General features: G+C 40.9%; 1 protein-coding gene across 2 annotated transcripts in view; it reads left to right on the forward strand.

Moving 5' to 3' along the window:
- Positions 1 to 26,918, forward strand: part of pappa2 (pappalysin 2) — a 525,171-nt gene that overhangs the window by 190,738 nt on the left and 307,515 nt on the right. For both annotated transcript variants that reach the window (XM_059647765.1, XM_059647766.1), the window contains exons 13-15: positions 7,261 to 7,474; positions 8,225 to 8,390; positions 21,497 to 21,674. In XM_059647765.1, the coding sequence (XP_059503748.1) occupies positions 7,261 to 7,474; positions 8,225 to 8,390; positions 21,497 to 21,674 (558 nt within the window). The remainder of the gene's footprint in view (positions 1 to 7,260; positions 7,475 to 8,224; positions 8,391 to 21,496; positions 21,675 to 26,918) is intronic.

The raw sequence follows: 26,918 nt of genomic DNA on the forward strand, positions 1-26,918 counted from the left end.
ATGTCTGGCAGCCTCTTGAATGCATTCAATGTTTTGGCATCAACTACTTCCTGCGGTAATGAATTCCACAGGCTCACCACTCTTTGGGTGAAGAAATGTCTCCTCATCTCCATCCTAAGTGGTCTACCCTGAATGCTCAGACTGTGATCCCTGGTTCTAGACACACCCACCATTGGTAACCACCCCCCTGCATCTACACTGTCCAGTCCTGTTAGAATTTTATAAGCATCAATGAGAACCCCCTGCCGCCCAATTTGTCCGAACTGTAGCAAAAACAATCTTAACCTAGTCAATCTCTCCTCACACTTCAAACCTGCTTTCCCTGGAATCAGCCTGATAAACCTTTGCTGCACTCCCTCGAGAGCAAGAGCGTCTTCCTCAGAAAAGGAGACCAAAACTACATACAATATTCCAGGTGTGGTCTCACCAAGGCCCTGTATAATTGCAGCAACACATTCCTGCTCCTATATTCGAAACCTCTTGCAATGAAGGCCATCATACCATTTGCTGTCTTTACCGCCTGCTGCACCTACATACTTACCTTCAGCAACTGGTGCACAAGGACACCCAGGTCCTGTTACACACTCCTCTCTCCCAATTTACAGCCATTCGAGTAGTAATCTGCCTTCTTGTTTTTGCTTCCAAAGTGAATAACCTGACATTTATCCAAATTATACTGCATCAGCCATTGATTTGCCCACTCAGCCAACCTGCCCAGGTCATGCTGAAGGATCTCTGCATCCTCGTCATAGTTCACCCTCCTACCAAATGTGGGAGTATCTGCAGACTTGGAGATGTAACATTTTGTTCCCTCATTCAAATCTTTAATATATATTGTGAATAGCTGGGTTGCTCAGTACTACCTTCTAGATGCTTATAATTCACCAGGATGCTCTACTCCTTTCCACCTCCTGATTTGTACCTAATACTGGATTTTGTTTATATTCCCTGTATTGAAGATGGAAGCAAAATATTTGTTCATTTCATCCATTATTTTTATTGTCTACTATTACCTCTCAATTTTCATTCTCTTGAGGACTAGCACATATTTTACTTACTTCTTTCCTTTTTAAACATTTGCTATCTGCTTGTAATGTTCCTAGCTAGATTAATCTCACACTGTAATTTCATTCTCTTCATTAGCCCTTTCATCATTCATAGCCATGCATTCTCTACAGACCAGTTATCTTTCGTGCCTCTCATCTTTGTGCAGAAATCTGCTTTTTCCCTATGTTTTTGTTAACCACAGGTGTCCTCCCTTCAGAGGTTTTTTCCCCAGAGGAATATATTTATTCTGAGTTTTCTGAAATATCTGCTTGAATTGCGTGTTTCTAATGATCTGTCCCCTTGCCTAGCATACTGATTCACATCAGCCAATTTAGTTTTCAAGTCAACATAGTTGCCCGCTAATACTAGTCTAATGTCCAATCTCTCCCTTTCAGACTAGATTAAAATTCAATCATGTTGTGGCTACTATTATGGTTACTATGAGTTAGGTAGGCTGCTGCCTTTACTCAGAGATAAATAATTAATCCGATCCCATTCCACAATAATATAACCCATGCACTGGTTAGTTCCAGAAAGAGCTACTGTAAGATACTATCTGAAAAGTACTCTATGAGCTCCTCATTCAGGCTGCTTTGATCAATCTAATTTTCCCCGTTTGTATGTAGATTGAAGTCACCCATGATTTTTGCCATCTATTTAACACAAATACGCAATATTTCTGCTTGTAAACTTTCTTCCACATTTTTGGTTGCTGTTAGAGGCCTGTTGACTGACACCTCTAATTATTCCTTTCCCTTCCTATTCTTTATCTGCACACAAACCAATTCTGACCCTCCTAAACAACACATTTCTAACTATTGAATGACTTCCACTTTGATTAACAGTCCTACCCCTCCATTTTTACCTAGTTTTCTATTCTTCTTGAATGTATGATACCCCTGAAGGCACAGCCATGTCTGTTCTTCCTCAGGCAGCTCAGGAAATTTGACAGGTCCATAAGGACCCTCACCAACTTCTGCAGATCCGCCATTGAAAGCATACTGTCTGGGTATAATGGCCTGGTACGGCAACTGCTCTGCCCAGGCTCATAAGAAACTACAGAAGGTGATTTGCACAGCCCAGACAATTACAGAAGCCAACCTTCCATCCATGGGCTTCACTTGTATGCCTTGCTGGTGCGGAAAGGCAGCCAACATCATCAAAGCCTCCTAATCCAGTAATGCTCTCCTCCAACGTCTTCTGTTAGGCAGAAGATACAAAAGCCTGAAGACATGTACCGGCAGATTCAGGAACAGATTCTTGCTGGCTGTTATTAGATTGATGAATGGACTCTCCAGCCTCAAATAATGCTGATCCTGCTTACACTGATCTCACCTAATGCACACCCTGTGCAATGTAACCTGTATGCCTCTGTCTAAGTCTTTTTGATCTGTACAGCCTGGCTTACAATGATCTGCCTGCACTGTATGTAACCAAAGTTTTTTACTCTACTTCAGTACATGTGACAGTATATCAGTCTATCAATCAGTCAGTCAGTCTCAATATTCAGGATCCAATATTTGCCATCCTGCAGCCACATCTACATAATGACGATCTAATCAATATGCTATGTCCATTTGTTCAAGAATTCTACACATGTTCAGAAATGGAGCCTTTAGTTTTAGCTTTTTGTTTTCTTTGTAACATCCGGTGTAGGTTGTTGGTTATTCCAAGAGTTTCTTTCTGTCACGTTGTTATTCCAAGAGTTTCTTTCTGTCACATCTCATTATTCTCTGGCTGTCATTTCCCAGTTCACTGTATTCCTCTGTCACCTTGTCTTTACTCTTGTAACATTTGATCCCTTGCCCTCACTATTTAGTTTAAAACATTCTCAATGTCCCTATTTATGCAGTTCACAAGAACACTGAGCCCAGCACGATTCAGGTGTCAACTGTCTTGATGGGACTGCTCCCATTTCCCTGGTGGTAATGTCCCACAAGTTCGGACCCACATCTCCCACATCAGCTGTTGAACAACATTTTCATCTCTTTAATCATATTGCTTGTGGCAACCATGATTACTGATCCTCTCCCTCCTACTGAAAGTTCCATTCCAGCCTCGAGCAGATCCGTCTCTACCCAAACAATTTCTTTAAGAGATATTCTGATGTTTTCTTCTTGTTTTGCCTGTGTTCCAATTAAATAGGCCTGCTGTTTTCTCACCTCCTGAGATTGGCCTGCGGTTAAGTGATTTTACTGAAATACGTGCCTTTTTATTTTCTGTAGCTAACCTAAGCCTTGACGCTGTTATCACTGATAATGGGAACTGCAGATGCTGGAGAATCCAAGATAACAAAGCGTGAAGCTGGATGAACACAGCAGGCCAAGCAGCATCTCAGGAGCACAAAAGCTGATGTTTCGGGCCTAGACCCTTCATCAGAGAGGGTGATGGGGAGAGGGAACTGGAATAAATAGGGAGAGAGGGGGAGGCGGACTGAACATGGAAAAAAAGAAGATAGGTGGAGAGGAGAGTATAGGTGGGGAGGTAGCGAGGGGATAGGTCAGTCCGGGAAGATGGACAGGTCAAGGAGACGGGATGAGGTTAGTAGGTAGGAAATGGAGGTGCGGCTCGAGCTGGGAAGAAGGGATGGGTGAGAGGAAGAACAGGTTAGGGAAGCAGAGACAGGCTGGGCTGGTTTTGGGATGCAGTGGGTGGAGGGGACGAGCTGGGCTGGCTTTGTGATGCCGTGGGGGAAGGGGAGATTTTGAAGCTTGTGAAGTCCACATTGATACCATTGGGCTGCAGGGTTCCCAAGCTGATTATGAGTTGCTGTTCCTGCAACCTTCGGGTGGCATCATTGTGGCACTGCAGGAGGCCCATGATGGACATGTTGTCTGAGGATTGGGAGGGGGAGTTAAAATGGTACACGACTGGAAGGTGCAGTTGTTTATTGTGAACCGGTCTGCAAAGCGGTCCCCAAGCCTCCGCTTGGTTTCCCCAATGTAGTGGAAGCCACACCGGGTACAATGGATACAGTATACCACATTGGCAGATGTGCAGGTGAACATCTGCTTAAGGTGGAAAGTCATCTTGGGGCCTGGGATAGGGGTGAGGGAGGAGGTGTGGGGGCAAGTGTAGCACTTCCTGTGGTTGCAGGGGAAGGTGCCGGGTGTGGTGGGGTTGGAGGGGAATGTGGAGCGGACAAGTGAGTCTGAATGTGTTGATTTTTTAAAAAATTAAAATAACATTCATTTTAAGAATCTTCAGATGCAATGAGCCAGAAAGTCTGGGGTCATGTCTTGCCTCACATATGATGGCCATAGAAGTGTGTTACAACATGTTTTTAAAAAAAAGACACCTATCGAAACTCTGGCATGGTTGACTTAGAAGACATGTGCTTAAACTGTAATGTTCTGCAAATAATTATAAGTCAGAGCAAAGACCGGCTCCAGTATCATCCTTCATCAAGTAGTTTTTTGGAATTCAACATCATGAGCCTAAGCCAGTGTTGTACTGTCCTATTTTCCAAAGAGCCAAACAGCTAAAGAAGGCTAAACTATTATTGTGGATGGAATGTAGTGTGGGCCATCCCTGATCATTCAGATGGTGAGGCTTCACCAAGGCAATTCAACATAGTTTTCAATTATTAAGGTTTATCCTCCTCTGTTCAATTTGTGTAGCCACAAGGAAAGATGTTGTTAAAGTGGAATGGTTGAATGTTCATGCTCCTTCAGGTATGAAGGCAACTCATGGAACACGTGTGTCTTATTGCAGCAGTTTATGGAGGACCAACGATTTATGCTGTCAGTGATCTATTGTTGGAGCTACTTTAGAACATTCATGCAGCGTTCAGAAATCCATTGCTAAATTCATTCAATCACATAACTGGCAACAAAAGGGCTGCAAAAGTACGAGTTTAAAAATAAGTTCCAGCTCCCTTAAGGCACACTTGACAGATGCTTTGGCTGGTGTGCAACTATAGCCTGCAGACCAGGAGAGGCCTAAATTCAACTCCTGGCTTGGGTGGTGGTGTTAGTGGGAAAGAAATAATTTGCACTTATATGGCACCTTGCATGACCACAGCTGATTCACAGTGAGTATTTTAGAAAGTGTAACTGCTGTTGAAATGCCGAGAAAGCATAGTGGCCAATCTGTACACAGCAAGATCCCACAGAAAATGGTGAGGTGAATAACCAAGTTGAGGGATAAAAATTACACATTTGGAGAATGCTCCAGCTTGTTTGATTAATGTTATGACTTCTTTTCCATCCATCTAATTGGGAAACTGAGAACTCAATAAAACATTCCATCAGAAAGGCAGCAATGCACATCTTGGGCCTGGCAGCGAATGATCAGCCTAGATCTGGGCTCAAATCTCTGGAGATCTTCTAACTAAAAGCAAGACAGTTACCACTGAGCCAAGGCTAAAGCAACTTACAAAGAAATGGAGAAGCATCAAAAATAGGAGCAGGAGTAGACTATTCAGACCCTTAAACTGCTGCACCATTCAGTGTGATCATGGCTGATCATCCACCTTTCTCCCCATAAACCTACCTTGATCCCTTTAGCCCTAAGAATTACTTCTAACTCCTCCTTGAAAGCATTCAATATTTTGCCCTCAACTGCTTTCTGTATCGAGCATCCCTGACTAGGAACAGGAAGTTAAACACCTTGTCTTACTTGCTGTAGTGTTGGCAAAGATGGACAGGATCTGTTATATTTTGTGCAATTTATTTGCTTCTTCCAGAGGTTATGTGGTGCAGTGGGTGACCTCCCTACCTCTGGACCAAAATCTCAAGGTTCAAGTCCTACACCAGGACTTGTTGTCATTGGAAAATGCATTTGTAATTTGGCCATACTGTTTGATAATTAATCTGCGAATTGCTCCAGTATGTCTGATCCAGGCAGTAAAGAGCAGGAGACTGTCCTGATTAGCTGCCCTGCAGAAGATGGCAATAAACCACTGTCCATAAGCGTGGATCAATCAAACCCTCACAAACAAGGACAGGAGAAAAGATTTTTTTGCATCCAGTTTCTGACTAACAATTCCCAAAAAAAAATGAAAAGAGTAATTAGAAACAGTAACTATCCTCGTGGCATCACTGTTAGAGTTGTTCAGAATCTAAGATAACTTTGAGAGGTATACATTTTCTTCAAGTATGCTGGGAACTTGTTGATATGACCATGTATTAGTTATAGTTCAGTTCTTTTTTACTTTCAGCTGTTTATCAGGTCTAAGCTCTGGCCAGAGATGTGTGTCATCGATTCCAATTGGTGTCTTTCCACCCAGTATTTTTGTCCACATTGGTTATCATACAGTATGTCAGTACTGTCCTGAGCTCTGTTGTCAGTCTGCTGCAGGAATGAGTGCAAATGTGAAGGAATGCGCTAGTAACTGAGTTTCTGAGCATTTCCCATAAGTCAGGTGCAGAGTTGAGTTGGCAAAAACGTAAGACCTGGTAACTTACGCTGTCTTGATCAAGTGACCCGTGGAGAAAGCAACAAATGGGAGACGATCTAGAATCAATGTCAAATGTCTTAATCATCATCCCGAAAACTGATTTTATATCAGAGTTACGTTAATGGTTATTTACAGATATCTATAGACCCAGTCTCATGCCTGGTGCATCTGCTTACTGGAGAGTGCCCCTTTCTCATAGGTGCAGGCAAGCACAATATTCAAGGCTCACCTGGAAAGCTAACGTGTAGGTAAAATTCATATGGCAGGTAGCAGGTAATGTATGGTCTTTGAAATTGGAGGAGAAAGCACTAGAGAAACTCACTGGGTCTGGTAGCTTCTGTAGAGACAGAAACAGAGTCAACACTTTGAGTCCAATGTCTCTTGTTCACAGCCAAAGAAAAGCCACTGGACTCAATATCAACTCTGCTTCTGTCTCCACACATTACCAGACCTGTCGAGTTTTACTGGCATTTTCTGTTTTTATTTCAGAATTCCAACATTTACAGAATTTTGTTGGTCTCTGAAAATGAATTGTAGGTTCACTCTGACTGAAAGTCAACCCCCGAGAGAGGAGAGTAGCTTACACTGTTAATGATGGTATCAAAGATAACAGATGATAGAAACACTCAGTCATCAACGAGTTGATTCGGAATAATTGAATGTGTACACTTGAATCTGATTTTGATTACAGTTGAGCCAAACCTAACATTTTCTGAAAAATTCTTTCTCATCAAACATGATGAGGTGACGTAAGCGCCGTAAGTTTTTATTCACTCAAGTTGTTTAATACAAGTTGTGTTTTTGAATTGCAGGTACTCGTGAACTGAACTGCCAGCGGAACCCACTGATCATAAATGTCACATACAATCACAACTTCCCCTTCTATAAGACAACATCGATGCTGCTGAACCTGTCCTCACCACTCATAGCTGTCTCTGGGATAGCTCTGCGGACGTACAGGCTTTTCAATTCCATTGCCTTGTCCAACTGTGTCGACCGAGAGGGATACAGGAAGCACAAGAACAGGTACTTTTATACTCCTAGATTGAAATATTTACAGTTGAGCCCCTTTCAATCATCCACAAGTCAAGGAGTGGCCAGCACATGACACCTTTTGAAAGCATTATGTGCCTTTAATTTCGGCCTAGTGTTGGATGGAGGTGAATGCTCAATACCTTGCTGCAGGAGGTACCCGGAGAACTCCCAAGTTGTATGATAGTTTCTCCTTTCTTACACCAGTCAAAATTTGTCAAACATAGTTAGTATTTTTCTGTGGCACCTGCTCACTCAGTTGTTAATGTGGAGGCCTGGACCTCTTGGGTAAAGGAAACTGTCACCCCCTCAGCATGGGTTGGATTTAAACCTAGATATGAACAGTAAAACCCAGACTTTATTACTGATAACTATCCATTCCAACAGACTCAATTTGTTTCGACGCACAGTGATAGAGTTCACTAAATTCACCCTATTTTTTGGCAGCTTCAATAAAGGAAAGATGCTGAATCAATCAACAGAGATTCCAGCGTACCCCTATAGTCAGTGCAAAGCTTAGCACAAGATTTCGATTTAACCTTTGGATTAGAATTTTTTTAAGGCCAGCGGCAGAGTAATGCTCATCGCTTTGCTCTCACTAGCCCTCCAAATCCGCAAACCAAACGTACTTCCTTTGTCTCTTGTGATGTTAATTCATCAAGTTTCATCTCGCATTGAATGTGTCACACAGAAGCAGAGCTGTTAAAAGAAGTGTTTTACTGTGACAGCCCATCTTTGTTACAGTTGTGTGCGGTGTTCCTATGGTCAAGAGCAGTGTGAAACGTTGTCAGTGATCCATGCAACCGTAAACTGCACTGTAGGTAACATTGTGCAAATGGAATGCCATGTTGCCTGTGCTAAAGGATTGTCTTTGAAGACCATATGTGGCAAACACCTTGATCCTCTTCAGGTATGTGGTAAATGCATCTGTCAAAGAGAATCGTGATATTTTTGTTAACCAATGGAGTAAGACACTATGACCGTACGTTTGGGCAAGATAGAATTCTGAACTGCAGCTATACCATTTCAGTGGGCTCAGATGCTTAACCCTAACAGAATCACAGTTGATTGATCCTGAGAGTAAAAAGTTTGCAAGCTATACAAGACTTCCTGGTAATACCTTCCAACATTCTTCATTCCACATTGATTTGCAATGCTGTAAAAGGACTTTTACAGGCCAGTCTTCACTGTGCCAGCCATCTTAATCAGCTAAACTGCCAAATCCAATGCAACATGCTCATTCATCATCCACTGCATAATCTAGGCCTCTGCAAAGAGACATGCTGCCCATTAGGCTGGCTTGCCATCCAAACCACTGATTATTCACTCTGGATTGGGAGCTGACCTTGCCAATAGTGGCTGTGTTCTTGTAGCCTCAACTAGGGTATGAAGATTTACTGCAATGACTCCAGGGGTGTGGGATTTTAGGAACAAGGCTAGGTTCTAGAAGATGAAGCTATTCTTCTCAGTACAGGGAAAGAGGTATAGTGTCCGGGCATTAGGGTAAAGTGGTAATGGTTTGAAACCTGTTTACAGAGGTGGTGATAATGAAAGATTTCAAAAGGCACTTGGATCAGCACTTGAGAGAATTATATCTGCGGGGCTATGCAAACAGAGTAGGTGAATGGGTTTGCTGTAGCGAGAGCCAACATTGACGTGATTGGTTGATTGAACTCTGCGTGTGCCAGCATGACTCTGTGAACACAGAATAGGAAAGGAAAGCCCGCTAGAAGTGCAAAGTGTTTTGAGCTGTGAGGTGTGTGACATCCACGCAAAAACATCTTTGCCCATATCATTGTTCAAGAAAGATATTCTTCACTTCTTCCCAGTGTGATCCTGAAACACTGCACCTTGTTGGAGCTTTGGCTCAGCTGGCATTCCTACTTGAACATCTCCATTGATCCAAATAAGGCTTTTAATGCATTTGAATATCCATTGCTCCATCCTTTTGAACAATGGCTTATGATCTGCACTAAATCTTCAGGACTGAAAGCATAATCAAGCACAAAGCAGGGGCATTTGAATCTACATTTATCTTAACATTCTTCTGCCTTGCTTGAAATTAATACATGAGTAAATCACAGCTATGCCCCGCATCTCTTAACAATGAACATTTCTTTCATCCCATTTCATCCATAAAATTTGCAGATACATCCCAATGTGATTCTGCAATTCAATTATGGTCTCTTAGGAATGTCTGGAATGAAGTGTCCCCTTTTGGTTCAATTTTATACTGAGGGGCCCCATCTATTGTAGCATGTGGTTTTGATAACAGCAATTTAAAATGACTTGTACGTTTGTCATAAACCTAGCCGTTTTAATATTTGTGTTCCGTCAATCATGATTTGGTTCACATTATGAAACATTAGTACTCCATAATGTGTATCAGAGTAAGTGATTTATGGCTGAAATTGTTTGAAATGGGAGAAGAAATTATTACACAATAAATTATATTCTGAATATATAGTTTCCCATTCTGCTTTCATTCTGCAACAATTCTGACTAGGTCCATAGAAGGAAAGAACTTGTACTTTTCTAGAGCCTTTTTTAACCTCAGGACATTGTAGAGCACTTCAAAGCTAATCAAGTACATTCATAATGTTGTCACATTAGGCAATGCAGCAACCAATTTGCTCACAGCACCATTCCACAAAGCAATGAACTAATTATCCCTTTGTTCATGATTGTGGTTGAGCCAGGACAAAGAGAAACTTTTATGGTCTTCTGTTAATGTCTTGAAAGACTAGCCGTTTGTTGGAAAATTACATTGACTCTTGCCTAACCAAATGGTCTCTCATTTTGATTCATTTCCTGATGCAAAGATATTTGAAATTTGTCAAATCCCACAAATAGTTATTTGTTTTCGTGCAAATTTGCAAAGCATTTTTATTAAGTAATTCTGTCAGGCATGTTCCAGGTTTGCTAGATGTCACAGATGTTTCTATTACTTCTTGCAGTAAATCTTGACATTCAACTCCTTTGATGAGCAGGCATTGTACAAAAATCATCCAGCTGACTGGAGTTTTCATTGCTCTGAGTTGGCTAGACCTTATTCACCTGGGATGGAAATGGTTTAGGTGTCTAACAAAAAGACTCAACCTAAAATTAAAGATCTCCGTATTCAGTGAGGAATTGCCCAGTTGATCCATGTGGATTTTATTACCTCTTGCTCTTTTCTCCAAACGATAGAGATGGCAAAGGACACACACAGCAGCAAAATCATAAGAGCTCTTGGTGTTAAAGATAGTACATTGGTGTGCAAAGAGAATTGGCTAATGGACAGGAAACAGCGAGTAGGGACAAGGGGTTCTTCTTCAGGCTGGTAACATATGACCACTGGAGTTCCACAGGGATCAGTGCTGCTTTGCAATATATATCAATGACTCGGAGGAAGGAAGTGAATGTACTTTATCCAAATTTTCAGATGGCTGAACAAAAAGTGGAAAGGCAAGTTGCAAGAGGGATACAGTTTTTAGAAAGATATCAACATGGACTTGACAGGGTAAATGCTGAGGAGATATTTCCTCTCATGGGAGAGTCTAGGATCACAGGGCATGGTATTAGAATAAAGAGATGCCATATTAAAATTTGAGATAAGAAGCAATTTATTCTTTCAGTGGTTATGACTTTTTGGAACTCCTTGCCACAGAGAACTGTGGGGATAGAGTCCTTGTGAGTATTAAAAGCTGAAGTAGATAGATTCTTAATCAATAGTTGGATGGTTGGCTACAGAGAAAATGTCGGAAAGTAGACATGAGGAATGTTATATAAGTTGTGATTCTATTGAATAGTGGAATAGGGCTGGAGGGGCCCAGTGGCCTAGTGTTGTTCCTATTTCTAATGGCCAATCCCCACTTCCCTATAGCTTGTTTATAATATCCTAAAATTCAACTGTAATGTTGCTGTAATAATAGACCAGCAATATAATGTTCAGCAGAAACTTTCTTCCCACCTTTTCGTACGTAGAAAGGTTAGTTTTCAAGTTGGATACAATCCCACAATTGCTGACCAGCTCTGTAACTATAGACCTTATCATTGCAGCGATTGCCTATTGTAGGCTTTACAAAAAGTTATGAATCTCAGCTACGTATCAGCATGCATCATTGCCATGCACAGAAACATCATACCTAAAGGAGTGGAAGGACCATTTATTACTGGTGTCTGATTTGCTGCTGGACCTTCTAAGGAAGGCAGATTCTTGGGCTTTTTAGTTGAAGACGTCATTGAATGAGAATGTCATCTGTTTCAGTGACGTAGCTCTCAGTGATGGAACTAATTGCTCCTTCTCTCATTGTCCTGAATAGCCTATCAGCTATTGAACAGAGAGCTCACAAATAGTCTGCTTGATGGTTTACCAAGTTCCAAAGCACTTAATTAAACTCTTATTTGATCTTACATCAAATGTTGAAAAACACCAGCCAGCTTTACATTAGGGTAGGAATTGGCAAAGCATTTGAACCCTGGACAATCTGGCACCTGCTCCGATGATCTTATCTTGGGTTGATTCCATCTGGGCATTCTCCAACATTAACTAGGTGCTGAGCCTAAAGCTCTGTTTCAGCCTCCTAATTTGGGAGGAGCAGACGGATTTCCTCATCTGCCTTTGAGGTGCTACTCACAAGTGAGGTGTTGATACGTTACCTTCACAGGTAAATATGCTAAAATCATCATGAAAGGAAAAATTTTATTCCCAGCTTTCTGCACTCTAAAGAATTCAAGAATATTGTTAGCTTCAGAAACAACTGCTTAAAACTGATAGTACCATTTCTGGCACGGTGATTGCCTTGACTTTTTGTCTGTCCTGCTAGGGTACAAATCCCTGAATTTTGTTGATGCAATCATGAACAGTTACTGAAATAAAATGCTGCTGTGCTTTCAGTCTCATTCTTTCTCCTGTTAATGGGCATCCACCTTGGTCACTGATTACAATGCATTTGCAGCTAGCCTTTGTTAGACCAACTTGGAAGTAGTCATGGGCAGCTTATACTGCTGCCTAACAAGTGAATGGCAAGATGTTATGCTTTGACAATGCAGTCTTTGACTTTGGGAAAGAGTTTGAAGCCTGACATGTCCAACACTGATCAGTATGACCGGGATCGGTACAAATCTAAATGGGACTGATTGTTACGCCTTTGGCAATTAAAGGTATGTCTGCTTTGTTAGCCTAGAACCAATCACGTTGGTCATTCTTTAGATGGCCATAAAAAAGACCTCGCTAAATACAAGCCATGTGTGTGTGTTTACACAATTTGGCATATAGCTGATAATCTCACAATTCCTTTTGAATGAGAAATAAAATATTGTCCACACAATTGGTAATTTATGTACTGAAAATAGTGTATAGGCAACATTCCTTCATTGACTTCCAAATAAAAAGGTAGACCTAATATAAGGGATGGCAGATGCCAAGTAAACCGATATAGCTATGGCAAAGGTAAGCATGCAAAATATGGCATGTCCATTAGGACTCTTAACAACTTTTATAGATGCACCACAGAAAGCATTCTATCCGAGTGTACCATGGTATGGCAGCTGCTCAGTCCAGGACCATAAGAAACCACAGCCCAGTTCCATCATGTAAACCAACCTTCCATCATTGACTCCATTTATACTTCTTGCTGCCTCGGGAAGGTCATCAACATCATCAAAGACCCCTCACACACTGGTTATGACCCTTCCATTGGGCAGAAGATGCCAAAGCTTAATCACACATTACCAGATTCAAGAATAGCTTTTTCCCTGCTGCTATTAGACTTCTGAATGGACTTCTCAAATTTTAAATTTAATGTTGATCTTGCTGTTGGTGCACCTTCTCTGCAGCTGTAACATTGGATCATTCGCTCTGTTCTGTTACCCCAAGCACTTTGTATGGTACGATCTGCTTGTACCACACGCAAAACAAAACTTTTTACTGTACCTAGGTACATGCAATCGAATTGAATCAAACAAAAATTAGTGCAGTTATCATATCTGCAGCCATGTTGTATCAAGGTGAAAAATACTGTGTAATCCACTTCCATGACTCACTCTTTCCCAGGACCTCAGACTATGACAGTCTCTTTTTTTATTTTGGATCACTTTTCCTGATATGGTCTACAAGCTTTCTTGGGCAAGATCTTTATCTGGTTTTCATTGCTCCTTTCATTACAGGTATTGGGTCTGCATCTGGGATTCACAATAGGAAAACAATTCCTTTTTGTTTTTGTTATCAATGTGATAAAGGGCAGAAATGCCAGAAATAGCACTGAACAACTGATAGTTTTGAAGTGAATGTGCCGAATCTTGATAAATGCACATGTGTTTTGCCAAGAAACGTTGCTTGGACCAGTCTTTCAATGAACTGAAGGTTTTAAAACAAATCTTTTAAGATGGACAGAAATAAAATCAAAAATCAACAAAGGCAATTATTAAGCAAAGGTGTTTAGAATTTGATGATGCACCACCCTTGCTAAACATAATGTTTAATATAGCCATGGTGGAATATTTAATAGAATCACAACACTGCAGATGCTGGAAATTGGAAATAAAAACAAAAGGTACTCGAGAAACTCTGGAGAAACAGGTTTGACAGTGTCTCTGGAAAGAGAAACACAGTTAACATTTTGAGTTTAGTATGACTCGTCTTCAAAACAACATTTCTGTAACTCAGGAGAGTCAGATCAGAGTCAAGACATTAATGCTGGTATATTTAATGTTTTGAAATTTTTTAATGCTGGGATTGAGTAGGATGCAGCATACAGTCAGTTTAAATTCTATGTAATAAAATTGGATAGGAATGCTACATCTCACTGGGATTCTGTACAAATTACAATCACAGTAAACAGTGCAAAAATTATGAATATGATCAAATACATTAGCTTACAGCACATGGAGTACAAAGATATGCAAATCTTGTTACGGTTTCAAAAAGCCCTAATTGGATCTCAGAATCATTGGGATATTGTGTCTGTGCTAATTGGAAAGAAAACCTATCTAGTTTTATCTAATTTTCAGACTTTTGTCCATAGCCTTGCGGGTTAAAACATTTCAAGTATATTTTTTAGTACTTTATGAAATGTTTATGAAAGGTTTCTGTGTCTACCATTCTTTCTCAGCTACAGGGTTCCAACTCTTACTCACTTTTGGATGAAAGTATTTCTCCTTAGCTCCTGGTAATTCTTCTGCCAAATACTTTAAATCTATGGTACTCCTTAACGACATCCCTATTGAGGGGTCCTTTCCATACACTCCATCATGATCTCAAAATGTTTTACACCTTAGCTTAACCTTCTCCAGTTCCAACCCGTCATGTAATGTAACTAAAGTTCTCTAATTTGGATAATGTTCTTGTAAATCTGCTGTATTATTATCAGTAAGGCAATAAGATGGCAATAATAACAAATCCCCTTTACTCTACCAATTACACTATTGGTGTAAATTTTCTTATGCAATTATTAACATAACCAATTGCTTCTCCTTGTACTACCTTCCAAAATAAAAGAAATATCCACCAACAACATTTTAGATAATTATTTTTTCTGCTATGTGGATCTCTGAGGTCTATGGATGGCAATGGTCTCCAAAACTGAAAGTCTGTGATGGCACAGTGATCACTGAGCACATAAACACTGAGAAACTGCATCGTTGCACGTCTTAGAATGAATGTTGCCCATCAGGCTTCTCAACTGAATTCAAAACATTCTGCTTATTATATGCAAAACTTATTTTTAAAGTAAGTGGCAAACTCTGTTTAACACCAGAGCTATGTTCCCAAAGTAAATTTATATCGCCTTAATCCTACCTACAGACACAATCTCACAACGTACAACAACTCAAGTCTCTGCAGAAAATATGGCTTTTGTTTTAAAAGAAAAGGCAAAAGAGGAAAAAAAAACAGGAGTTTGAAAACAAAGGACAGAAGAAGATGACTCCTCCATCCACTGAATATCTTGTTGATGATGCTGAATTGTTATATTTATAGATGAACGATAAATGTTCAGTTCTGATTTCAATTAACATGGATTCAAGTTGTCAAGAATTGCTCACATGCCACTGCTTCAGGATTTACTGTGAAACATAAGTACTAGATTTGGAAACTCTATTAAGTTTTCAGAAACATTAATTAAGAACAAGATTTAAGGGAGACCTGCAGCTCCAGTGGTGTTTTCTTTCTTTACAGCTCTTGACTCTGAAACAAATCTCTAAAACAAAACAAAATTCAGAAAGATAATCATTAAGGTCCCCTAGTCCTCTCAAAGCCAGTTTTCCTTTCAGTAGTTAAGATAATACCCTCTCTTATCTCCTTGAAAGCATTGCTTAGTTATTTCTCCAAAATCACTAGATCTACAGTAAGCAGCAAATTATCCACAGTGCTCTTTAAACTTTTGGTTTCATTTCTAAGAAATCACTTGTTAAAACCTACTGAAATCCAGACCATGTCCAAATAGTTGCCAATCTTTCATTTTTTCCAGGCAGACCTTAAATATAAGCATGTATTCCTAATATCCCTCCACATATGAGAAATGAAATACCATTCCGTATGTGTTTTGTTGAGACTTAGACTTGAAAACATATACAACATAAAACAGAAAAGTTTAGACATGCATTCACTCATCTTTATTCATACATTATGTGACATTTTTACAGGTTCCTGTCACCTCCTGAAACTTGAAACTATTACATTTCATTACATGCTTGATAGCGCATTAGCAATTATATTGCATCATCACCCACTGCCTGAAGAAATTCCTCCTCAGCTCAGTTCTGAAGGGCTGTGCCTTCACTCTGAGGCCATGCCCTCAGGTCAGAGTCTCTTCAACTGATAGAAACATCTTCTCCATGTCCACTCTATCCAGGCCTCTCTGTATTCTGTAGCAATTTGCACAATCTTTATAAGGTTGAATTAGAAAACTCTACTGAAATCATCTAGCATTTCAATCTTTATATTTTTCTACAATGACCAAAGCTTTGTGTTAGAGTATACCAGTGTTTGTGTCCAAGGCAGATGCAAATTTTAAAGTGTTTATGAGCATTGGTTTCCTTTTCTGCTCTGGAGTTTTTTTTTATATTAATTCAAATTCTTGGAAAAGTGCCCTCTAAACCTCCTCTACTCTAATTTAAAAACCATTTCCAAATGACAACTATCAATTGACACAATAGTTGATACAGTGAAGTCAAAAGTGATCAATACCAGTTTGTTCCTCAGGATTGCCTTTAACTTCTCAAAAGTTGCCTGGTACCCTTTACCCTTTCCTGCTTTTGCAAAAGTCTATTAGAGGAACAGCTAATATGTTGAAGTTTAGCATAAACGTGTGATAGAAACCACACATGCTCTTTCCCTTTATTTTAGGAATGGGATGTTCTATCAATGCCTTTATTTTTGCTATCGTCGATGTCAGTTACCTCTGACCCATAATGTGTCTTAGATAAATTATCCATGCTTTCACAAACTCATTGCTATCTAATATAGTGATGGATCTTATCAATGATAACTGTTTAAATAACAGAGGATCAGGAGTAGGCCATTCAGCCCTTTGAGCTGCCCCACCATTCACTATGGTCTGGCTGATCGAACACTTCAATGCCGTTTACCTAGCCCATCCCTTTTCCACCCTCAGTAATTAGAAATCTACCATTCTCTGTGTGAAGCTGAGCTTCTATAGTCCAGTGTGGCAGAGAATTCCTAATGTTCACAACCCTCAGAGTAAAATAATTTCTCCTTGTCTCTGATCAAAATGATAATTTATTTTTAATTTGAGCCATCTGGATTTAGACTTCCCAAATAGGGAACCAGCTTCCCTGCCTCTACCCTGTCTATCTGTTTCAGTACTTTGTAGGTTTCAATGGGATCAGCATTCATTCTTCGAAACTCTGAAGTGTACAGGCCCAGTTTACGCAATCTCTCCATCTAGGATAGTCCCATGATCCCAGGAATATATCTGGTGAACTTTTGTTCCACTTTATGCAAGTCCCTACCCTGATCTTTCCGGAGATAGGGAGATAAAAATTGCACTCAGTTCACCGGGTTCACTCTAACCAAGCTCCAATAAGATTCCTAATAATGTTGCATGTTCCTTCCTGGAGTTTCTGTATATTAATACATCATCCACGTAAACTACACTAGTTACAACTTGGTTCATAAATCTTTGCATTATAGCTGAAACGTTATTTAAACCTGAATGCCATGAGTCAGTATTGATATGACCCATTTTGTGAATCAGAAGCTGATACCTCCTTCGCCCTTGTTGCCTACAATACTTGTCAGTATCCCTTTAATAAATCAATCTTGATAAGATTGAGACTCTGCCAGTGCTCTCAATATAGCCTTCTAATTGAGGAATTGGGTGTAACTTAATTTACCTCACCACATTTAATTTTCTCTAATCCATGCACAATCTAACCAACATTTCAAATTTATGAATAAATGCCACGGGAGCAATCTACCTTTTTGACTGGATTCAAACAAGCGATTTTCTTATGTTACCCAGTGCTCCTCACTATGGAGAAAGCAGTGACCCATTTTGCGATCTCTGACTACACTGGCATAGTGTGTGGTGATGTGGCCTCTTCTGCCAGTCCTCCACAAAGATGACTACTGTCCCCTCCAACTACCTACCCACCTGGATTTCTGATTCCCTCACCTGAGAACCATGGTGTCGGATTCCCCCTTCTCTGCCATCTTCCCTGATGCCTAACACAGCCGAGCAGTACAGCTTGCAGAGGTGCAACAGACTTCGAAGGAGAATGCGGCTACAGTGGATGCTGATCTTCTGGAACATCCCCACCCTAAAGATCCCTCTGTTTGTGGATAATATGTGATAGACTTAATCTATTCTATACCCACGTTATGTATTATCTCCTGAAATATTTTAGACATAACAGCCAGACCCAAGGTTGTGACTTTATTTTTGCTGGTGCTGCATAACAAGCAAAAAAATCAAATTTGTTCTATTCATTCTAAATACACTTTCTACAAAGGAATGGGTGTATGAAGTCCATTCATTCACTTTATTAAAACTTTGGCTTTCAATGCATTCTGTGAGGGGAAAAAGAAGTCTCCTTCCAGCAAAACAGATTGGGTAGCTCCTGTATACTTTCATAAATTATGATTTTAACCATATAATTTAACGAATAATGGGTCACTTTCCCTCCTGATAAAAATTCTCTACGTCTCCCATCTACTTTCGACACCTCTCTGGCACTCACAGGAATGTTTTGCTTTGGTCGCACAGTGATAGCTAAAGCTAAAATTTGATCCATTGTATTTTTGTTCTGGATTCCTTTCTCAGATTCATTCTTATGAAGTCTCCTGTGTTTCCCATGCCAAAAGCCTATGGAATGTCACACCTCTGGAGAGAGTCAGGATAAGTTCAGACAGAAAGAGTAAACAAGAGGAAATAATGAGAGGCTTAGTAACTCTCAGCAAGGAGCCATCTCCTGCACACACAGTTGTGCTCAATCCTCCCAGGGATAAACAAAGATTACATTCTCTTTTTTTCTCAAGTTTCTTAATTTCTAACTCATTTTCTCTTTTAAAACTGCTGCATTTATTTCATATTATTCAAGCTGGTTTAACTGTTAGTCAATCAGAACAGTGACATTCCACTAGTCAGACATATCTGGTTCCTCTTGAATTTCCTTCATCTCAGATACTGTGCCCCAAGATAAATTATCACCACTTGCTTAGCTTTTGTCAATTATGCTGATTTTTCCTTAGTTAAACCTTGTGAATCAGTCAATGGTACCTTCACCACCTGTTGAAAAAAGGGTTTAGCTGTTTCCGGTGCCTTTTTAGTTTTGCAGGGTGGGAAGCTATGTGTCATCTGTACGTTTTATTCCCAACCAGTTATGGTTGCTCCGTGTCTACTTTCTTGTCCATGTCCAAGATCCTGGACAAGGCCTGTAACACAATAAGACGTAGGAGCAGAGTTAGAGTATTCTGTCCGTTCCATCACCACCCTCTGCCTGAAGAAATTCCTCCTCAGCTCCGTTCTGAAGGGCTGTGTGCTCACTGGTCGGAGTCTCTTCAACTGATAGAAACATCTTCTCCATGTCCACTCTATCCAGGCCTCTCTGTATTCTGTAAGTTTCAATCAGATCCCCCGATCCTTCTGAACTCCATAGAGTAAGAGTCCTCAGCTGCTTCTTGTATGACAAGTCCATCATCCCAAGTATCACTCCTTTGGGCTCCCTTCCAATGCCAGCACATCCTTCCTTATAAAATGGGTCCAAAACTGTTCACAGTATTCCAAATATAGTCAAACCAGAGCCTTATACAGCCTCAGAATTACATCTCTGCTGTTGTATTCTAGCCTTCTTGATTTGAATGCTAACATTCAAATGAGCGGCACGGTGGCTCAGTGGTTAGCACTGCAACCTCACAGCGCCAGGGACCCGGGTTCGATTCCAGCCTCGGGTAACTGTCTGTGTGGAGTTTGCACATTCTCCCCGTGTCTGCGTGGGTTTCCTCCGGGTACTCTGGTTTCCTCCCACAGTCCAAAGATGTGCAGGTTAGGTGGATTGGCCATGTTAAATTGCCTGTAGTGTTCACAGGTGTGTGAGGGTGATGGATCTGGGTCAGATGCTGCAAGGAGCGGTGTGGACTTGTTGGGCTGAAGGGCCTGTATCCACACTGTAGAGAATCTAATCTAATCATTGCATATGCCTCCCTAACTGCCAACTGAGCCTGCACATTAATCTTAAGAGACAGAAACTGAAAAGTCACTTTGTGTTGCAGATTTTTGAAGAATTTCCCCATTTAGAAAATGGTCTACTCTTCCTACCAAAGTGCATAACTCATGCTTACCCCACAGTGAATTCCATCTGCCACTTCTTTGTACACTCTCATTGCCTGATCAGGACCGTCTGCAGCTGTGCAAATCACCTGAAGAATAGGTTTAATTAGGCTAAATAATGTTTGTATGCATCCAAGCATGAGGGTGTCCAATGGTAGTGTCCCAATCCTTGAGTCGGCAGGTCCAGAGTCAAGTCCCACCTACTCCAGTGGTGTGCCCTAACATCTCTGATCAGGTTAATTAAAGCTATTTGGATGCAAACATTTCTTGAGGGGAGTGAAAAGCCTTTCCTGTGATAGGGAAGTCCAAAAGAAGTAGACATATCTCTGAGCCAGGAGGACTGAGATCAAGTCCCATTGCCCTGGAGGTGTGTCATAACATCTTTGAACAGATCAATTAGGAAAATACTGAAAGCTTAGGCAGCTAGGGTGATGCCAGGAAGGATAATGGTTATCTGGAATTTTTTTTATCTAAGGTACTAGGGGTTATGGAAACAAAGAAACTTTATGGGACAGATCAGCTATAACTCTAATTTATGGGAAATCTAGTTTGCAGACCAACTGACCCCTGTTTGTTTCTGCTGTCCTTTCCGTGACATACTGATCTGAACACCTGTGCTTGCTTCTCAACATGTGAGAGAGAAATGTGATAACAAGAAAACTGAACATAGCAGTCCGTGCAGCAAGAATGGGCCCATATCAAAACCTAGAGGCTCTGCAATTAACTCGCCCAATCTGCATAAGTCTTTTTTTGGCTTAGAGAAGTTCTATTTTCAGGAGAATAAATATGCCTCAGAAAGCCAGAGACAGTCAGAATAAAACATGTTCCTTGCTTTCTGGGTTTCATTCAAATACGTGAAAACACTTGAGCAAGTCTCTCAGGATAAGATTTTTGCAAGTAACGTTCTCCGGTGATGATTGTTTTCATTCCACTGACTGAATCTTCAATGTCTCATCAAATGTTTGAGGAGATGCCATTTTAATTGGTTACAGAGTAACTGTGTACTGGCTGAACTCATTTGAAAGGAGTGAAAAGGTCGTAATTACTTAAGAAGGTTCTTTCAAATGTTAAGCATATATCTGGCTTGAGAATTATTCATATTGTACTGTATCCCTTGGGCTCTTTTGAAAATGTGACTTCTGATTATTTCGATCAAATAATTTCCAGAACACTTTTTACTGATGCTTCTAACAAGTGTGATCCACAATGACAATTAAAATGTATTTTGACTTTGATCTTTCAGACAGAGATTTCCCTTATTTGCATGTATGGAAAATGGGACCGTCTTGTGACCTGTGACCCCATTGACTGTGGTTTTCCTGACCAGTCACATGTTTACCATGCCGGCTTTTTCTGCCCTGAGGGTACCACCATTGGAAAGAGGTGCACGTTCTCTTGCAGTCCACCAGCTAAATTGCAAGGTACGTGAATGCAATCGTTCAGTTTTGTGTTGGACCATAAGAGCTTTTGAAAAGGGGAGCTAGAATCTAAGTGTGATTTGCCTACGTGTCAAAGCACACAAGAACTGCTTTCCTCACAGCATTGTATTTACACCACATAGAACTGCACTAGTTCAAGTAGGAGGCCCATCACCACCTTCTCAAGAGCAATTAGGGATGAGATTTAAGTCCTGGTCTAGCTAGCAACACCCTCATCCCAAGAAGTCTTCTTCTGAAAAAAGAAACAGCTGCAGAAAGCCAGCCCTTCCTCCCACTCCAAACAGGTTGGAAGGGTTGTGACTCAGACAGATTTGATCGCTGGACTGTGCCAGAATTCCTGGTCTGAGGCCTCAGTTCAAGTGCAAACCTCAGGTGGGCTTGGTGAGGCTACCCTAACAATGAATTTTGTTAATGTAGCAATGTCTGATACAGTGAAGTCCAATGAGACGTTTCACAGAAGCGTTATAAAACAAAGTATGTCACTGTGTCACGTTAGGAGAATTTGATCAGATGGTTGAAAGTTTGGTCAAAGAGTGAGATTGTAACGAGTGTCATACAGGAGAAAAATGAAATACAGGGTCAGTGAGGTGTATGGGGGAAGAGTTCAGACTTCACAAGATGCACTGCAATAATTCACTGAGGTGTATATTGACAGCACCTCCCAAACCCATAACCTTACCTCTTCAGGGAACAAGAACAGCAGGTAGATGGATCACACCACTCGTATGTTCCCCTCCAAGGCACACACCATCCTGACTTGGATAAGCTGTTTGTGCTAACTGCAAAGACTACATGCTCTCGGTGTTTGTATTGTAGATACTTTATATTGTCTTGTGTAGTGTCAGTTGCTGTAGTAGTTTAAACAGAGGTAGCATTCGGTGGATAAGGAATTGGTTGGGAGGGGGTTTACATGAGAGCAGGAGTAATGGCTGCACACAATTATCAAAGGAATTATGGTGGTCCAAGAAAATGCTGGGGCTTTAGTTTCTCACAATATTTATAAATTACTTGGATGAAGGAACAGAGAGCTGCATGACTAAGTTAGATGGTTAAATAAACAGTGTGGTTGAGAGCACTGTGTTGCAAATGGTCATTGGTTGTATACTTGGGTGAAGCAGGCATCTGGAGTTTAATGTGAGCAAAGTGTGAGGTCAACTATTTTGGATGTTTAAAATAAAAGATCAGAGTGTTTTCTAAGTGGAGAAATGCTTCAAATTGTGGGCGAGCAGAGAGATTCAGTGCTCCAAGGACAGAAATATCCAAAAGCTATTGAAAAATGTGTGACAAGTAAATAAAAAGTGTGATGGAATGTTGGCCCTTTATCTCAAGGGGTCTATAATACAAAAGGACTGAAATTGTAATCGAGTTAAATGAGTTAGACGGCATCTGGGACACAGCGTCTGTTCTGGGTGCCATATTCCCAGCAAGGATATCTTGACCCTGGAACGGCTTCAGTGTATATGAAACAAGGTTTAAATTATTAAGAGCAGTTTCACAGATGAGACTTGCTTGCTGTTGTTGCTGCACAGGCTTAAGGGATGATCCAGATGAGGTCTCTCAGTATGGTGTGATGGATGCAACTGTTCGCCATGATGAGAGAACAACAAAGTGATAGGTCTGCTGTTCTGCAGTGATTTTAGGAAGCTGTCTATACTAAAGGCGATGGGAATCTGAAGAACTCTTCCCTGAGAAACTGTTGAAGTTACAGGTCAATTTCAAAACTGAAAAGGACAAACTTTGGTTCAGCAAGTACTTTGAAGATTACAGAACCAAGAAGGAATTGAGTCACAGAACAGCCATGATCTACTTGAATGCTGAAACAGAGTGGAGAGTCTAAATGGCCTAATTTGACATTCTGCACATTTCCTAGGTTGTCAGAATGTACGGGGACAGTTGACAACAGCTTGCAATTTGAACAAAAACCTTACTTCCTACGGGGTTGTTCATTAATATTTGCCAGTTCTCGGAACTTCAATTTATTCCATCAGAATGCTCATAATAGACTGTCCTGTGAAGTGATCTCAAAACCCATGTTCAGAAGAATGAGATCTGTTGCATTCTGTCTCACAGTCAGCGTGTCCTCAAAAGACATGCTGATGATAGCATCACTGCACATGTAAGATGAGATCATCTCATCTTACTTCCGGCCATTTGAAGCATAACGCTCCATTGTAACTTAATGGCAGCCCAGAAATTAATGTTGCTGAGATTGTAATGTTTGGATGTATTAGTTATTTCTGACAACTTTAAGTAAAATACTTTTGGGGGAAAACTTACACATTAGATAAATCTTGGGACATAGGCAGTCGACGAGTTGTGTTAGCAGAGCTGGTGGACAAACTGCTACAGTAATGTACATAGCTAACAAGGTGTGGAGCTGAATGAATACAGCAGGCCAGGCAGCATCAGAGGAACAGAAAAGCTGATGTTTGGGTCTGGACCCTTCTTCAGAAATGGGGGAGGGGAAGGGGGCTCTGAAATAAATAAATAAATGATGAAAAAGGCTGGACAGAGGAGCAGATATGTTGAGAGAAGAAGGACAGGTCAAGGAGGTGGTGATGAAGCCAGTAAAGGTGAGTGTAGGTAGGGAGTTGGAATGGGGTTGGTTAGTGAGGAGGGAAGGGCAGGTAGGTGGAAAGGAAGACAGCGAGGTCAAGGAGGCGGGGACGAGATAGGCTGGTCTTGGGATGAGGTCGGGGTGGGGAGATTTTGAAGCTTGTAAAGACGGATAGGTCAAGGAGGGGGTATGAGGTTAGTAGGTAGGGAGTAAGAGCCCTCTTCCCCTACCCCATTTCTGAAGAAGAGTCCAAACCCAAAACATCAGCTTTCCTGCTTCTCTGATGCTGCCTGGCCTGCTGTGTTCATCCAGCTCTACACCTTGTTATCTCAGACTCCAACATTGACAGTTCCTTCTTTCTCTGACTGCACATAGGTAGATGTCTTTTTGACCGCACTTCATTAAACACCGTTGCTTATTTTTGTCAATTGATTCAAAACACATTTAAAAATTCCAAATAGTAATATTCATAGCAGTTTATACAAAAAAGTAATGTTTGATTGGAGTTTAATTTTGTAGCAGCCACTTTTCTAAACAGCTGGGATTTATTTACTACGTTTTCCTTTTCTGTTTACTTAGTGCCTGCTTTAGTCGTCCAAGATTTCTTCCAACAAAAGCCTTACTATCTGTAATCACAGCTTGAAATGGGATCTGACAACATTCACCAGTTAGAAAATTTACGACAAGACCAATCTGTGTAAACGTTTTAGTTGGGAAATTATTTTCATTCCTAACAGAAGCAGAGGCCTGATGTTTAAGTATACAATTGCCATGTGAAGCACACTATGTAACGAGTCAGGTGTTTACCATTTCTGATACCTGTCACGCAATGGAATATTGTCAGCATGCATTACCTAACTTTGCAGTGTCGTAGACTGTTAGAAGCAGGCTATTTGGCCCATTGTGATCTACTTAACCCCTTTCGTAGAAATAATTTCACAGGTGCTGAACCTATTGCAGCTGTTTAAGGTTGTGAGGAAATTTAAATAAGTGGCTCAAGGGGTTATCTTGTAGTGCAGTGGTAGTGTCACTACCCCTTGGCTGGGAGGCCTGAGTTGGAATCTCACCTGCTCCAAAGGTGTTTAACAGCATCTCTCAACAGGTTGATTAGAAAAATAGCTTGATGATTAGATAGGGGCCTCTTGTAGCACAGTTGTAGGGTCTGAACCCCTGGACTAGGAGACTGAGGTTCAGGTCCCACCTACTCTAGATTGTGTCGTAACATGTCTAAACAGATTGATGAGGAAAATATTTCTGATAATGTAGAATGAAGGCCCTTGTGGTGCAGTGGTAGTGTCCCACTTGTGCTCAAGTTCCATCTACTCCAGAGGTGTGTCATAACACCTCCAAACACGAGTTGATAAGGAAATATCAACAAGTATGTGCATCAGGATGAGGTTTCTAATCTGCTGGCCAGTCTGATTACTCCCAACAGCACCATCAGAAACAGTGACCACCTGCTGGGATTACATCCAATCCCAGTGAAGAAGAGGCAGGAAGAGGATGAGAATGTCTTTTGTTGGAGGTGTGGCTATTTAGCAGAGGAGGTGTGTGGGTTCAAGGAGAGGTGTGATGAAACTGGTAGTGGTGGGAGAGCTGCATGCAGTTGAGGAAAGGACCCTAATGGAGATGCTCTCCTTGAGGCCCACGCAGTCTTGCATGTTGGGACAATGCTGTCGACTCCCATTGGCCAAATAATTGTGGTCATTAATTAGTCCCTAGCAGCACTTGGTGGCATAGCAGAAGTGTTACTGGTTCAGTAGTCCAGAGGCCCAGGCTAAAGCTTTGAGAACATGGGTTCAAATCCCACCCCAGTAGATGGTGGAATTTGAATTGAATAGAAACAACCTGGAATTAAATGTTGGCTTAATGACAACGATTTAACCATTGTCGACTATCATAACAACCCGTCTGCTTTACAGATGTCATTCAGGGAAGAAAAATCTGCCTTCCTCACCCAGTTTGCCCTACCTGTAACTCCAGATTCAGTGGCTGACACTTAAACACCATATGTTTTTATTTATTCACAGGATGAGGCCATCATTGGCTGGGCCATTGTCCATACCTAATTGTCCAGAGGACAATTAAGAGTTAAGCATATTGCTGTGGGTTTGGAGTCACATGTAGGTTACACTAGGTAAAGCCAACAGCTTGTTTCCCTAAAAGACAGTAGTGAACCAGATGGGTTTTTACAACAGTTGACAATGGATTCAGTCATCATTGGACCCTTAAATCCAGATTTTTTTTGCACTGAATTCAAATTTCATTATCTGTTGTGGCAGGATTCAAACTTGTTGGCAAATATACAACCCATCTACACACAGCAAAGTGCCACAACTAATATAAAAGAACATAAAAATAATCAGTCTAATTTTCTAGGGATGCTTGAAATGGGAATTTTGACAAGGACACCACTGGCAGCAGCTGTAGAATGAGAAACAGAGTGAATGATTCAGATGGATAAAGCAATGAAAGGTCACAGACCTTGAACGTTAGTTGCCCAAGTATTAAGCTAGACCTTTTAAATTAAAAAATGAATTCTTGCAGTGTGGCCACTGATAACATGTGGAACTTTCGGTTACCCTTCCCTAGTTGACAGAAAAAGGTTGCATTGACCACCCCGACCCTTTGATCTGCTGCAGTGCTTTGTAGAGGCTGGATACTGCAAA

Source organism: Stegostoma tigrinum, chromosome 8 (assembly GCF_030684315.1).
Source record: "Stegostoma tigrinum isolate sSteTig4 chromosome 8, sSteTig4.hap1, whole genome shotgun sequence".
Classification (NCBI taxonomy): domain Eukaryota; kingdom Metazoa; phylum Chordata; class Chondrichthyes; order Orectolobiformes; family Stegostomatidae; genus Stegostoma; species Stegostoma tigrinum.